Raw genomic sequence first — 15,061 nt, 5'->3', positions numbered from 1 at the left:
CTGCGTTGGGGCTATGCGGGGGTCTGTTGGCTGTAGGCGGGTTGGCTACCGGCCTGGGATATGTTGTGCGGCCAGGTATTCTTGGACTCATCCGAACTTGCCAAAGATCCAGTTCAACTCCTTGGAGGTTGCTTGTATGATCTGATATGTGCTTATTTGTTGATCGCTATCGTATATGCTGGTGGCGATTTACAGGCAGGTCTGATAAGCTCATAGAAAACAGCCCACTCTACTGAAGACCACGTCAAGAAGAAAAGACGGAAACGGCAAGGAATATAAAGTTATGGTTTGTACGATACTGCAATATACCGACGCTTAAATTGCCTAGCTGCTGTCCGATTATCCCTTCTCGCAAAGGGCAGGACGCGGACTATATGTAAGCTAGGAGAAACTAGAAGATGGAAAATCGAGCAGAGGGAGGGAGATGTGAGAGCAGTGACCAGCGCCTTATATGACTGAGTCGATGTCACGGTACCCGCCTATCAGCAGTCGTGGCACTGAAGCACAGTGTAGTGGCACAAAGCAAATCATGATTGTAGCGCCCCAAATAACGAAGGAGGTCTAGCTCCTCCCGTGCTCCCGTGTTTGTTTCTCATGTTCTTGAGAGACAGCACTTTCCCAGGAAATCAAGACTATCATCATCAGTGCGAGCTTTTGTCCGCCAAGGCACGTTTGCAGCAACTGCGTGCGGCTAATGCCTTTAGGTGCACGATAAATTTTATATTGCGCGTCAGTAGACTTTATTGATCGTCATCAGCATTCCAGCCTGCTCAATATGATACGTAGGTGGGGTTCTACGTGTACTGCCAGAAACGAAGTAATATTATTGAGAATGAAAGTCAATATCGTGACGAGCAGGCCTAGATTCTGAAACATGAAACACAAAATCAGTGAACGGAATGGCCCCTTGCTGCTGATCCCGCTGCTCTCGTTGACTCCCTGTCACCAGTGCCCCGGGTGATACTGCAGACATAGGAACCTCAGTGCAATTCCTAGAATGCCACCTCCGATATGTTCTGACGTCGTACAATAGTCACGGTTCGCCTCTGTGATCAGGATGGTTGGCCAAGGAAGAAGCCAGTAAGGCGGCCATGTTTGTTCTTGCATGCGTACTTGCAGCACCCGCGCACCTCACAGGTTTTGCTGGATCTAGACTAAGGGTGAAGTCATGGAGCCGGCCGCAGGATCAAGAGTCAAAGCCTACCAGCAAGCACTCCCGTCCAGGATGACCATGGAAATGGTCGAGGATGAATATAAAAAGTAGCTGCTATGCCAGCAGATAGGCATACCTACTCAACCCACTCTTAGGAGCGGGCACTAGCGAGAGTGGCTAACGTGGTATGGACCCCGCAAAACTGTCGTATGTGTACAGTATGTACATATGTACATGACCAAGCTAAGATACAAGCTAACAAGGTTAGACTACTTTTAGCTGGCTTTCTCCTGCCTTTGGATCTGAAACACCCATCCCAATGTAGCGCAAAGCCTCAACCTTGCGCAGTATTCATATGTAGCGCTGAACATCAGTTTGAACGTTGCAGAACATATCGACTCGCTGCAGAGGGACATTGAAGGATTAAAACCCGGTTCGTTCTTGTATAGTTAGCAGTTGATCGTCCATTACTCTACATAGGTCCCCGTCAAAGCTGACTATCACTGACTCACAGCCGCGTGTTCGGACTTGGTAGTCATCAGCTACGGCGGCCTGAATGCTAGATTCAAACTGGCCGGACCCAGTTTGGCCGGGAGCCGCACCATACGTGATAGGGGACAGAAATGCAAGGCGGGCAGATGCAGAACATCTGCCATTTGCGCCAGGTGTATTGATGTGGTGTTACGCTGCCGTGCTAGCCGTCACCAACGAGTGAAGGCATTCGTCATATGTAACAGGGACTTTACCACTATCAGCACTGGTATAATGGACGACCGTGATTGGCGTGGTGCAATTGTGCTTTACATAATAAATCCATATTACTGTACGTCCTTGAGGCTTGGTAGAGAATCAGAAAATGTGTTGCCCCATAGCCATATGGTCGGTTTTTATGGGACTCGAGGAGCATGTAGTTACATGAGCCCATTTCCAAGAAGCGCAGTGTCTCGGTTAGATGCGAACTATCCATAGAATCCGACAATGCATAAGGGAAGCCTGCCGCTGTCAGGACGGTCAGATAGCTTATGCTCGAGTAGGCTTCGATTGAAGTATCGCCAATCAATGATGGTGAAATAGGATTAAAAAAAATTGAATAAAAAGTTGAAGAAGAAAAAAAAAACCCAACCCCTCATCTCAAGCGCGTCCAAGTGGTGGACCAGAACGAATCATCCTGCATGAACGGAAGGGAAGCGACAGATCAGGACGCTGGTCTAGAAACGCTGCTTGTGCCATTCATTGTACGTGTAAAGACTGCAGAACGTGAACCACATATCCTGAAGGCCAAGACAGAGAGGGAAGGAAGCTGGAGCTTGATAAGCGCTTTAATACCGTGTCGCATCATGGACTACTCGGTAGGTGAAATACCAAGATTCAATAATACCATCGGGAGGCGCATGGTCAAGTTGGCTAGGCGGTGTCTATCGTTATTTTTATGCTGAAGGGGATTGCGCGTCTTTTCTTGTTTATTCACAAGCTCGATGCACTGCGAGGTTCATCCATCGCAGGCTATGCTGAAGCTGTGACCTCCCTGTGGCTCCTCCTCGTCTCCTGGGGGGAACCGTTTGCTAGTACTAGTACGTTTCTTGCAGGGTTATGGCTCAGATTACCCCCCACTATTCTGAGTCTAGAACGCAGATAATTGGGTATTCTGGAAATTGGCAGCCGCCATGGCAGCGTTTCCATGAATGTTTCGTCGAATGGGATCGCGGTGCCTTTTTCTGATCGGCCGCCCCCCCCTGCGTCTCCCTGCGTTCCCCTGTGTCTGATCCCTGCACCACTCTCGTTAGGCCTAGTCAGGTCGCTTACTGGGGTGTGATAGTGTGGCATAGGCCTGAACGGGCACCTGCCCACCCGTTGTCTGGCAGATTGCAATTGGATTGCACGCCCGGAACCGCCAATCTCGTCGACCAGACCTGAGCTTCAAGTTCACTTACTATGGACGGAGTAAGACCAAGACTAGATGTGCACAAGTGCCTGGTGCCATCCAATGTCACCTTAGCCTAGGCGGCGCAGCGACCTTGCAGGTGGCCTGTTCCTGACGCTTCTCCTCTTCAAGTCCTTCTCCGCCCTTTCCTTTTCCTTCTGCTTTTGTCTTCACGATCTCATCGTCGTTGCTGCCGTCAGTCGCTGTTTAGAAGAGGTCAATAATTGCTTTGGCAAGCCGTCGTTCATTCCCTCCACATTCATTCCCTAATCCCCCGGATTCAACTTCACTCTTTTAGTTGTGTCTGTCCTGTCTTTCCCTACTAGTTGCCGAAACCAAAGATTATCGTTGGTTCTTGAAGAGTTCGGCCTGGTCAAGACTCTCCCGCCCTTACAAGTGAGTCAACCTTGATTTCCGATCCCTTGCACCAGCTTTCGGCACGTTTCGAGCAAGCCACCACCCGCTCAACGGACACCCTCTGCCGTGCATGTTGTGCTTCGATCTACGGTTGTGTGTGCATGTATGTCTGTATGTCTGTATCAGACAGGGCTGACATTGGTCTCAGTAGAGCTAAGCCATTCATTCGACATCACTTAATATACGACTCCTTGACGCAGGATTTCGGGGAAAAAAGAAAAAAGGAAAAGAAAAAGAAGAAAGACACCAGCTCGTCAATCATTTCCCGAATCATTATCCAGCATGTCTCCCATCAACAACATAGTTGCCCGTGACCTCGGCGACTCGAATAGCATGATGAACCTGATGGTTACTTTTCTGGGCCTGGCCTTCTTTGCCCTCATCCTCGTAGCTGCACTCATTATGCTGCGGAGAATAAAGCGCAACCGCGCAATGCTCCTCGAGGATGGTCTTCCCCAGTACAATGATCTCAAGCATGAATACAACGGCCACAACACCCGCCGTCTAACCATTACAGCGCCAGATGGTCGGTCTAGTGTTGTGGTCCTCAACGGACGTCCCATGCTGTCTGATCCCAACTCACCGCCTCACTCTCCCAAGAACATCCCCGAGATTCACATCACTTTCCCCGATGAGCACGACGAGTATGGCCGCAAGCAAGACGGCCGCGTCATGGTTGTTAGAGTCGGCGAGACCACTGTCGGTATGGAACCCGTTCGCGAAGAGCAGCTGCCCGCCTACGAGAAGGAGAGCAGTCATGGTTTTTACTCTATCGATATGGAACAGATTGGTGGTTTGAAGGAGAAGGACCGTTCGCAATTCCATTAAAAGCTGGACAGACAGGCGCTTCTGTCGCCTCGAGACTAAAATTCACCATTCATCCTTAACCATATCTTTGAGGCACTGGCGAGTCGGCTTCTGACCGCAGTACTGATGCCTCGACTCTCTATATACACAACCCGGAAGGAGTTCTTGACGACCACACTACACATCATGCATGAATCACGGAGTACCCATTACAATTTTGGCAGCGAGTGCTTTTAGGGCTAATTTTCTTAATCGCCTCTGGGACCAGGCGCTATTTACGAGAGTTGGTTCACCCCCGGCTAGTCGGGCAAGTCATGGTGCTCTAAACAAGTGCCATGGCACTCTCGGAGACACTTTTGGATATACAACCGGTAAGGGGCAGCCGTACATATCTCAACCGGCTCGATATGCTCTTTGCGCTGACAACGGACCGACGGCCAAGGCAAGGACATACGGTCTATCTTGTATATTCTATTACTGTATTAAATAATGTTTCAAGACATCGAAAAGCTTACAAAACTCCTTTTCAGTGGTCCCTGTGTGAATGTGTGAGGATGTATATTTTCTCGACGAATGGCCACGCGCTGGGTAGTTGGGTCACGCGAGCCTTGCGTGCGTATCCCGCTTTCACGTGGGGGAAGTCATCTTGAATATGACCATCAGAGCACGTGGTATGAAACCTTGACCAATGTTAGATTTCAAAGCATGCCTGCCGGAGACAAGAAGGTTTTATTTTTATTTTTAATTAAAGCTAGTCTTGGAGTTTAATTCTCGAGACCGTTGATAGCCTGCATTTTAGGGAGGCACATGAGAAAGGACCCTTCATGCAGGTTGCGAGCTAAAGTAGACCTGGCGCTGTTTCCAACCGCAACTATGCAACTTCCACTTTGCATTGTATACTTGTGCTCGAGTCATTTTATGGAACAAACGGGTTTGCTGCCAGAAACCTCTTATGCCATCTTATTTTTCATTTATTTTTTGTTTAAAATTTATTTTTTCAAAAGTCATATGTAAAAGTGTTGACAGTTATGCGCTTGCCCGACTCTTGTCGCTTTAATTATCTATCGTGAATAGACACACACTTCCCTCGAGCGCTTCTAAGCCAGGTCAATGCTCTCTATATCAAATATCCAGTCAGGAGCTTTCAAAACCTTGGGCTCGTTTGCCCTCGGCCTTCTCCTTGCTAACAATGTTCAGTGCCCAAGTTTTGCTTGGCCCACTGAGCATGTCTAAGTCTGCACTAATATGCTGACCAATGTTGAATGCGCTTTGCGTGCGCAGAACTCCTGTCATAAACGGATCCTCCTACATATATATATATATATATCCGTGGTAAATTTCTCTTCGTTGATGTCCGATCCATGCGTGAGTTATGCTGTTTGCAATAAGGGGTATCATCTGGTAAATGTGGTCGTTAGAGCTGCCTATGGCTAATACCATATAGGCAGCTCCTGTTTTTAATATACATGTATTACGCACGGAATCGTCGTAAAGCCCTGTTGTCTTATTCCATACTTGGCTGCATGAAGGCCGAATGTCAGCTGTAGATGTGCGGATTCCTCTGACTTTGCTGTATCCAAGGCGTTTGCGCTTGCTCGCTAGGGTAGTAGTTGGCCTCATAAGGAACGAAAATGCCCCCATCGTTGGGATTGGAATGCATCGGTGTCGGTATATGTTGTGGGATTTGAGAAGCCGGAGGTTGGCTGTAAGTCATGGAATTATGCATGGTCGGGTCAATAGGAATTGCCGATCTAAAACCATCGAAGATCGGTCCCATAGTTGGTGCTAGCGCCGAGTTGAACAGAGCCGCCGGTTGCTGCTCTTGTATATCCATCAGGTGCGTTGGCGAATAATTGCCAATTGTAGGTGCCGCAAATGGGCCTTCCAACGATGAATCTTGAGCTTGGCGAAGGCAATACGGCATGACTGGCACCGGCAAATCTCCAATCTGAGAAACGCCATTGAGACTCATCGCTTTCTCATTATACGAGGCCGATTTCTTTCTGAGAAATCTGTCAGAGATGGACGATGTATCGTCTAGACTCCTCGGTGAAATAGTCGCATCAAGCTGGGTCTGTGGCATAATGTTATCTGGCCCTGGCAAGCTGGTAGGGCTAGGGGTTGTTCCTTGATCCTCGTCTTTGGCTTCTAGGTACCCATTGGTGTTGATATCGTCCTCGAAGTCTCTGATCTTGTCAATTATGGTGGTTTTCTGCGGCATCATGTCAGTTCGAGGAGATAGAGAGACTGTTTCGGGTTGCACGCACGTAATGCTCGACTCTCGGTAGATAGGCAGCCAGATCACCAACAAGCTTAACAATGCTCGCAATGAGAGAAGCCAGCAGATCATCATCAATTGGTTTCAGATAACACTAACCAAACTTGTCAGCAACTTGTATCATCCATAAAAGACCTTGTAGATTCGAAAATTCGAGCATGCAACCAGAGGGGGTTTAGATGCATAGCAGACAGTGTGAAATATATTCACATGTATCACGGGTGACGTGATGACACACTTACCATCTGGGCACTGGTGTTACTCTTGAGATTGTTATACAGCCTGTACTTCCTCGCAGCTAGCAGGACTTCTACTACATCCACGGCGCAAGCCCCTATCATCCAGTCGACTGTGACAAGGCCATGCCTGAGGGTCGCCGATGGGGTTCTCTGGACATTCTGTAGGCAGTATTCCCAAGTCTGTGCAAGACATATAGCATACGAGACAGCTTGTTGCTGTGAGCGTAAAAGAAAGTCTCGCTGTGACCTTAGGAAGAACTCCCATGGTACAGAATCAGGCGAAGTTGATTGTTTGAGTGCGTGCAAGGAGAATGAGTAAAGCTCGATATGCGTTTGACAGTACCAAGTATGGAGCATAGTGTAGCTTGGACGGTTTGGTCGGTGGATATGTGCATCAACGTTCGACACGGATAGCTTTAGATGTTCCGGCAGAGAGTCGGTGAACCTGTACAAAGCAGTCTGATATTGATTGACGTGCTGCATAAACTGCTCAGGCCGCATCGGATCGGACATTTGGCCTTGCGAAAAATCCGTGAATCGTTTCGTAGCTCTATACCTTAATTAGCACAATACCCAGGACAAGCTTTTCATGACCACCCTAATTTTTGACGCAGGTTGCAGTATATGACATGACTGACCTTAGAACTTGGCTTCGAATTGTTAGTAGTCTCACATGACAAGCGTCAAGACTATAATCTCCCACGGTAGAAGGGATGGAAGCGTTTTGATTATACGTTTCCATCGTAGAAGGCAGTTCATCTCTGAAAACCTGATCCGAGCAAGGCAGACGGATGTGTATCGAGGAAGACGGCAACAACAGATGCTCATCATGTCCGCCAGATAAGAAATGGTCGATGATATATATCTGCCAGACACTGCGCCTTTGGATCTCCCGTTCTGGATATGTCAACTGTGTAGACCGCATGTCTGGCTCGTAGTTGAGTTGTAGGCATTTGATCAAGCGGCTTGCGGTCGCACTCCACATCCAGACTTTTGCCAAAGGACCGGACATCCAGTTGTAAAGTGTTGCCAGAAGATGGTAGACAAGATAATCAGGACTCATGAACCCACAGTGCCGGAGTGTGAAAAACTCAAGCTGTTCGTTGCATCGCAGGGCGAGGGCGCGACCTGTTGCACCGGGAGACACAAAGTCAGCAGTAATCGAACAGATTCCGGCTGCTAGAGCTGGGGGAAGCTTGTCCTCGTCAATCAATCGGTAGATTGTGCCAGGATGCAGAAACCCCATACAGGGCATGTGGAAGAGCTGTTCGAAATACACATCTGCATGCTTGAGGATGACTTCTCTCTTGAGCAACTGGTCCCTAGTACTCGTCAGCTTTGGACGAGAGGCAAAACGCTGCCCTACTTACTGGCATAATGGGCTTAGTGAGAGCCCGTTCTCCAGGGGTGGCGTCGTCTTCGGTCCGTTGACGTTCTGAGGAGTGTCTTCCTCTGGCGTAACCGGGGCTCCATTTGGTGTTGGAGTTGTGGCTGCACTAGATTTACCTGGTAGATTGGCAAACTTCCTTTTAGATGGTGTGTATTCGCAAGGCAGATCGTTGAGCTGGCATCTTGCACACCTGGGCAAGTCACCGCTACATTTTGTCTTGTGAGCATGGCATTGCTGACAGGCTGCGATTGTACCCAGTCAGACGTCAGAATCAGTGATGGCTTTGCCGAAGGGCATTTACCTCTTTGTGCACGCTTGCGAAGCGTCCCAGCTTCAGTGACTGTGCCGTTCGGGGTAATTCTTGCTACTTTGTCTAGAACTTGAAATGTCAACCCAAGAACAAGCTGAGCAGTACTGAGCACATGTCTGATGCGTACCAGATGGTTGTGAGCCGTTGGGCGGATGTGCGAAACTGCATTTAAGCTTCAATCTGCAGCAGTTATCGCAAGGGTCGTCCCTCGATTTACCACTGCATTTAACCTTCAATCAATGTATCAGCCCGGGCTGCGGAAGAGTAAACGTTTGACGTGGGCCTACCTTTCTCAGCTTGCATGTGACACAGCATTCATCCGGGTTGTTGCGTCGTCTTTTGGTACTGGAGACCGCGGAAGATGATGGAGAGGGGGATGCCGCGGCTACAGAGTCCTCAGCGCCGGCGTCGCTGGGTCTCTGCGACTTGGCTCTCTTCATGCTTGATGACCGTCTGCACTTTCCGACAGAAGCAGCGCATTCTTCTGTATCTCATTATGAAAAGCAACGCGAGTGCCGTGAAACTGACGAGTTCTCAAGGTAACTTATGGGCAGTTGACAAGGCGCGGGAGTTTGACTCGCGACGGAATTTGGCACGTCCTGGGCTAGTAGGGGGCCCCGAAGAACCCAGTCCTGAAATGGAACGAGGTGTACACTGGCGAAGACGTTCAATCTGGACAAGCCAGGCCCATCGCGATTAAGCCGTTGAAGCTAGAGGTACATTACCATGTAATAAAGACCCCACCCGAGGCTGGCTGAGCTGTGCAAATACTTGTCCATCACTGGAATATCCCAGGAGAGGTGTAGAAGAGAAACCTGGCTTGGCCTGGTGTGTCTACTATTGGCAAATGAGCCTACGGGAGATTCCTCAAAGTTGCAAAGACCCCTGTCACATCGTCTCATTGAGCGCATGATATCCTCATAATAAAGTTCGACTAACGCCTAGGTTGCAGAATTGTCAAACCTCCCAAACTCTACAGCCTCTATCCTACATAGACATCAGCGCTCTATCCGTAGAGCCTAACTGCGAACTGCTAGTGCCAAGAGGCCGACGTGCCGATGCTCTCACTAACTTGACAGCTTACAGATCTTGTAGCTCGGAACACGGAATCATTGGTTGTTAAGGATGGGGCTTACTGCAGAATCTCAGCAGCATGCTCAAGCGAGTTTGGAGTATATACCTGGGACGACCTCGAAGATGCGGTTTCACTGTCTTGGTGATCTGCAGCATACCTCCCAGCTCGAGGCTGGTTTCGTATTCGTCAAGAGGCTCAGCATTCACCCACCCATGGGATCAACCACGTGTAGATAAACCTAAACAGGCCACTCGAAGCGCCAGGCGTAGCACTCCCCCCCGACAACCCTGTATAGCATGTACGGTAGAAGCCGCGCTCGCCGTGGGGACCGATGCACAGTGACAACCTGACTGATTATGACAGAGCCCAAAAGGGAGGAAACTCGGCCGAACATGCAACGAGTGCCAGCACCAGTCCGGCTGTCGCCGGTACTATTCACTATTAACGCCCCCACATGGTGGTGCATTCTATGCTTGGTACGGCAGTTGATGCGCAAGTGCAGGGGGAAGCCACGAGGTGACGAACAAGGCGCAACCTGCCTTCCAAGGCTGTGTGCTAATCTTGGCCATGGCGTAGTTGAATCATGATTAATGAAAACAGGTTGCTCATGACTTGGCAATATTATATACGATCTCATGGGCAACACCCATGCTCAGCTGTCGTTGTTCTGCAATTTCTCAATGGGATCTAATCTCTTCGCCATAAATAGGTGCCCGTGACATGCAGGGACCCATTTGAAATATCTTCACGAGCCTGGTTGGTTGCCTATCCGCACGAGTCATTCGCTTGCATGCGCATGTTGTGATTGTATGGTCGTTGTCTGCATTGGCTGTGCAGTACAGTTCAACCTTGATTGATTGTTTATTGAAGAGAACGGGAAGACCGGACAGTTGCATTGGCGCGGGTGCCTTTCGCGTTATGATATGATCGAAAAATACTACGATACAGCCAGAGTTGCCCTGACTCGGTACGGCTGCTGGGTTTCCAGAACACTTGCCCCATTGGCTTGAAGAACATGCAGACCGAATGGCCAGGTTTATTCGTCATAGCCGTCACTCAGCACTATGATTCCATATCCGGGGTCTGCTAGGTTGGGCAATCTAACGTGGCCCGTATGACCAGAACTAGTCACACGGATGCGATCCGGTAAACACCCCTTCCATCGTCACCTGAAGCAATTACCTGGGCCAGAAGAAGCCAAGTATTAACTATGTATGTAACCTAGATACTCCGCCGTACATGGTATCGGAATCTGCCCACATTCCTCCCCAGCTGCCGGGCAGTTGGGCTGGGCTGGTCGGCAATAAGCCTTACCCCACTAACTTATTGCAAATGCCTCGCAGCATCACAAAGCTCCTGAGGCTAATGTTCATGGTTTTGGAGGATACCTACCGTAGACTAGACTAGCTTCCATGAAGCTGGAATCGACAGCCAGACGACCTGTAAGCCCTGCAAAGATATCACCATATACGTTCTTTACGATGCTTCGGTGAGCTCGGCAGATTAGCGCAATCTTGACCCTCAATTGCGAGCCAATGGCAGCATTGGCCATTGCGATTTGTACACACCACTTTATTTCATACTACTACCTACCACTGGCTGACCACCATGCCGCCCCCTAATCCTCGGCCCAAGGCCCCTCCACCCGACTACCAACGCATTGCAGCTCAGTATGCAAGAGCGAAACGACTGAAAGAACTCGAAGATGCCGCCAAGGCCAATGCTGGCTCCGCTGCGGAGAGAACACGCGACAGGGAGGCTGAGCGGCAACGGCTTGCTCTGGAAACGCGTCGAAAGAACACATACGAGAAGCGCTTCAGGTGGACGGTTGGGTTCTGGCTATGGATGCTATGTATCCATGTCATTGGACTATACTTGTTCACAAGCGGCTTCCTCCTCACCCGCTTGGTCTTGGAAGAACAATCCGAATGCGCGAGTCCCCCGATTGAGCCTCTGACAAGATGGAAAGGACAAGGTACGGTAGAGGCTGGTTGCTGGCATCCCAAGACCTTCGATAAAGCTGTGGTTGTTATCGTAGATGCCCTTCGATACGACTTCACTGTGCCGGTGCGAGATAGCAGTAAGGCCGAGGTTTACCACAATGCCTTCCCCTTCCTGTACGAGACATCTCGAAATAAACCCAACAATGCTGTCCTGCTCCCTTTCATTGCCGACCCCCCGACAGCAACATTGCAAAGACTGAAAGGATTGACAACGGGAACATTACCTACCTTCGCCGACATTGGAAGCAGCTTCGGTGGTACAGCAATTGACGAAGACAATATTTTGAAGCAACTCAAAGGACTTGGCAAGCGGATCGCCCATCTCGGAGACGATACATGGACTGCTCTGTTCCCAGGCTATTTCCAGCCAAACATCAGCAAAGCTTACGATAGCTTCAATGTGTGGGATTTACACACCGTAGACAATGGCGTCCAGGAGCACATCTTTCCTTTGCTCCAATCTGAAAGGAAAGGCGAGTGGGACTTGCTCATTGGCCATCTACTTGGAGTCGATCATGCCGGCCATCGTTATGGCCCTAGCCATCCTGCCATGACGTCAAAACTCCAGCAGATGGACAAGTTCGTGCGAGACCTGGTAGCAAGTCTCGATGATGATACCCTTCTAGTGGTCATGGGAGATCACGGTATGGATGGCAAAGGTGATCATGGTGGTGAGAGTGACGACGAAGTTGAGGCTGCCCTTTGGATGTACTCGAACAAACCAGTCTTTGGGCGGACCAAATCTGAATACGTGACACCACCTGCGACAGCAAAGATTCGACCAGTAAATCAAATCGATCTTGTGCCTACACTGTCTCTTCTTCTAGGTATACCGATCCCTTACAACAATCTTGGTCGGCCGATTGAGGAAGCTTTTGCCGGACCGAGAGGTAATGCCTGGAACAATTTGGCTGCCGTATCCAGCATGGCGTCTGCTGGGATTAGGAGATACCAGGCTTCGTATTTTGGAACTCGTGGCATTGAGCAAATCTCGAAGCCAGGATCGCCGGCTGAATTCTGGGAAACTGCCACTGATGTTGCCCGGAAGGGCCCCAAGTATTCCGAGGCTATCTACCAAGCCTACGTTCGATACCAAGAAGAAACGCTGAAGCTATGCAAAGACCTATGGGCCCGCTTCGATGTTCCCAGGATGGTTATGGGAATAACTGTCTCGGCTTTAGGTGTTGCAGCGCTGCTTGTCTATGTCTCCCGAGATGAGGACGACGATCTTGCTGTTCTTGATGACCCTGAACTCGATTTTGCGGAAAAAAGTCTTGAATTGCAAAACCAACACAGCAATTCAGGCACCGAACATTACCAAAGTCTCGATAAGAGTCTCGTGAAGTCAGGGGCTATCGGAGCAGCACTGGGAACAAGTCTAGCAATTGCATATCTTTTCCTCGCTGGTTCACAGGATTGGCCATTGGCAACTGCTGGCACTGCATCTGGAAGTATCCTCGCAGTATTCGTATCCCTCTTTGGGCTCGGCAAGAGCATTGCCAACATTCTGCCTACCACATTTTGGGGTTGGCTATCGGTGATCTTTACGGTCAGTCAGTCCATTGGCTTCGCATCCAACTCATACACCATCTGGGAAGACTCCATTTCTCTGTTCTTTCTCTCTTCCTTTGGCTTGGCTTCTGGCGTTGCAGCGCTCCGGCGGGAAGACTTTAAGGAACGTTTTTTGGGCGTATACCATGCTGTTCTCTTCGTTGTTCTTGGCCGAATTGCATCCTTCTCAAAACTTTGTAGGGAAGAGCAAATGCCTTACTGCAACTCCACTTATTATGCTTCTGCGAACTCCTCAACTTCTGCATCATGGCAACTAATAGTGCCTTTCGCCGTCTTCCTCATCCTTCCCACGGTCATCAAGGGCTACCTAGTACCACCCCGCTCCTATGAAGGCCTCGCACCAGCGTGGATAGGATATGCACTGCGTGGCGGTCTTTTCTTAGCCGCTTTATATTGGACATTAGATGCAGCTGGTAATGGTGAATGGTTTCCCTCCATTCCCGAGGCAACACTGAAGACAATTCAGGTATCTGTGGCGCAATCAGTTATCGCACTAGCATTTGTGGCCGGTACAACGGCCTACATCTGGGCACCACCATGTGTCTCGATCATTACAACAGCCTCCGGCAATGTGCGTCGTGCCCAGGTCACTGTACTGGGATACGGAAACGCCAATGGCGCCCGTTATCTGCTCTTGCTAATTAACTTCGCTGGAGCATGTATTCTACTCTCAAAACCGATGGGTACTGGAGCTATAGCTTTGATGTTATGGCAAATACTATCGCTGGTCGAGATCATTGACCTGAACGGCATCACTATGGAGACCATTGGCCCCATCACCTTGGCTGTATTGGGAAACTTCTATTATTTCAAGACTGGCCATCAAGCTGCTCTGTCCTCCATCCAGTGGGATAGTGCCTTCATCCCACTGAAGACGCTTCGCTATCCGTGGTCTCCCCTCGTTGTGGCTCTCAATACTTTCGCCGGCCAAATTTTAGCTTGTGTTGCCGTCCCGCTCATTGTGCTCTGGAAGACGAATCCCAAGCGCAAAGCGGTGCTCGAAAGCACTACACGCGCTTTAGGTGTCTTTGTGGCCTACTATGCCGTCGAGAGCTTGGCCACGATGGTTTGGGCCGGACACCTACGGCGCCATTTGATGTTGTTCCGAGTTTTCAACCCAAGGTTCATGATGGGGGCTGTCGCGTTGATTGTAGTGGACTTGATCGGTATCGCCATAACGCTTACTGGCGTGAGAACGAACACGTTGGCTGTTAGCGAAGTCTTTGGCTGGGCAGATTGAGTACTTGCTGCTGGAGAGGGATAAATGAGTGGATTAGGCGCCTGGAAGCAACTCCAAAAGCGAAAAAGAAAACAAGAGTCTTGGGTCAGGGCAGAAATTCGCTGGCCGTCGTAACTACAATTGTCACTCTGCTTTTTTGGCGTCACGTGAAGTGAAGCCACTGTAGTATAGGTGTCAGGATAGATAAAAATAAAGTTGGAATGTGTACGAGTATCGCGCACAAACAGTGCTACCGACTGGAGCAATTACAACCACGACAGATAACAGAGTCAGCGCATGTATGTAATACGGATTTACATTCCGGTTCGATAGTTCCCGCTGGTCGCAAACGAGCGATCGGCAAATGTCAGGAACGTCAAACACGTGTTGTGCAAGTTCTTGTTTGGGGAGGATTTCCCCGGCCGTCCTGTTTCACATGTTGTGCAACTTCGTATGTTTAGATTGAATCAGAAAGGGGGGTGGGGATGCGGAAACGTGTGACCCCAAAGCTGGTTGTGTTCTAGCAGCCACGAAGACGGCGGCGAGATAATGGTTCCCAAGATATGAACGTGATAGGCGAGGTCACGAATCAAAGAGATACGCACAACCCACGGAGGCAAAATGTGGGCGAACCAAATAGAGTTTTTGCCATTCTGCTTCTTCGGACCCAATATCGG

The 15,061-nt window shown here is 49.6% G+C and overlaps 3 protein-coding genes across 3 annotated transcripts; 2 read left to right on the top strand and 1 right to left on the bottom strand.

The window, feature by feature from the left end:
* The first annotated feature begins 3,393 nt into the window (after window positions 1-3,393).
* Window positions 3,394-4,404, top strand: BKA67DRAFT_266586 (uncharacterized protein). Its single transcript, XM_046095852.1, has 2 exons — window positions 3,394-3,584; window positions 3,640-4,404. Exon 2 carries the CDS (start codon window positions 3,774-3,776, stop codon window positions 4,317-4,319), a length of 546 nt encoding a protein of 181 aa, XP_045958248.1. The 5' UTR covers window positions 3,394-3,584; window positions 3,640-3,773; the 3' UTR covers window positions 4,320-4,404.
* Window positions 4,405-5,835: 1,431 nt separating this feature from the next.
* On the bottom strand, window positions 5,836-9,377 carry BKA67DRAFT_645776 (uncharacterized protein; the record flags this gene model as incomplete). The annotated part of the gene is made up of 8 exons (XM_046105890.1): window positions 8,803-9,377; window positions 8,643-8,745; window positions 8,507-8,584; window positions 8,186-8,447; window positions 7,454-8,137; window positions 6,819-7,365; window positions 6,566-6,670; window positions 5,836-6,510 (listed from the first exon to the last, which is right to left on the bottom strand). The coding sequence occupies exons 1-8, from the start codon at window positions 8,953-8,955 to the stop codon at window positions 5,836-5,838; spliced, it is 2,607 nt and encodes an 868-aa protein (XP_045958247.1). The 5' UTR covers window positions 8,956-9,377.
* A 1,380-nt stretch (window positions 9,378-10,757) lies between these two features.
* On the top strand, window positions 10,758-14,676 carry BKA67DRAFT_266353 (GPI ethanolamine phosphate transferase). Its single transcript, XM_046095851.1, has 2 exons — window positions 10,758-10,802; window positions 10,974-14,676. The coding sequence occupies exon 2, from the start codon at window positions 11,199-11,201 to the stop codon at window positions 14,403-14,405; it is 3,207 nt and encodes a 1,068-aa protein (XP_045958246.1). The 5' UTR covers window positions 10,758-10,802; window positions 10,974-11,198; the 3' UTR covers window positions 14,406-14,676.
* Window positions 14,677-15,061: the final 385 nt, after the last annotated feature.

Source organism: Truncatella angustata (genome assembly GCF_020726525.1).
Source record: "Truncatella angustata strain MPI-SDFR-AT-0073 chromosome Unknown BKA67scaffold_4, whole genome shotgun sequence".
NCBI lineage: Eukaryota > Fungi > Ascomycota > Sordariomycetes > Amphisphaeriales > Sporocadaceae > Truncatella > Truncatella angustata.
This window is presented reverse-complemented; position numbering and strand designations above follow the sequence as displayed.

Bases quoted from the DNA above. Each gene is read 5' to 3' on its own strand.
- BKA67DRAFT_266353 (XM_046095851.1), top strand. From the start codon at position 11,199: ATGCCGCCCCCTAATCCTCGGCCCAAGGCCCCTCCACCCGACTACCAA.
- BKA67DRAFT_266586 (XM_046095852.1), top strand. From the start codon at position 3,774: ATGTCTCCCATCAACAACATAGTTGCCCGTGACCTCGGCGACTCGAAT.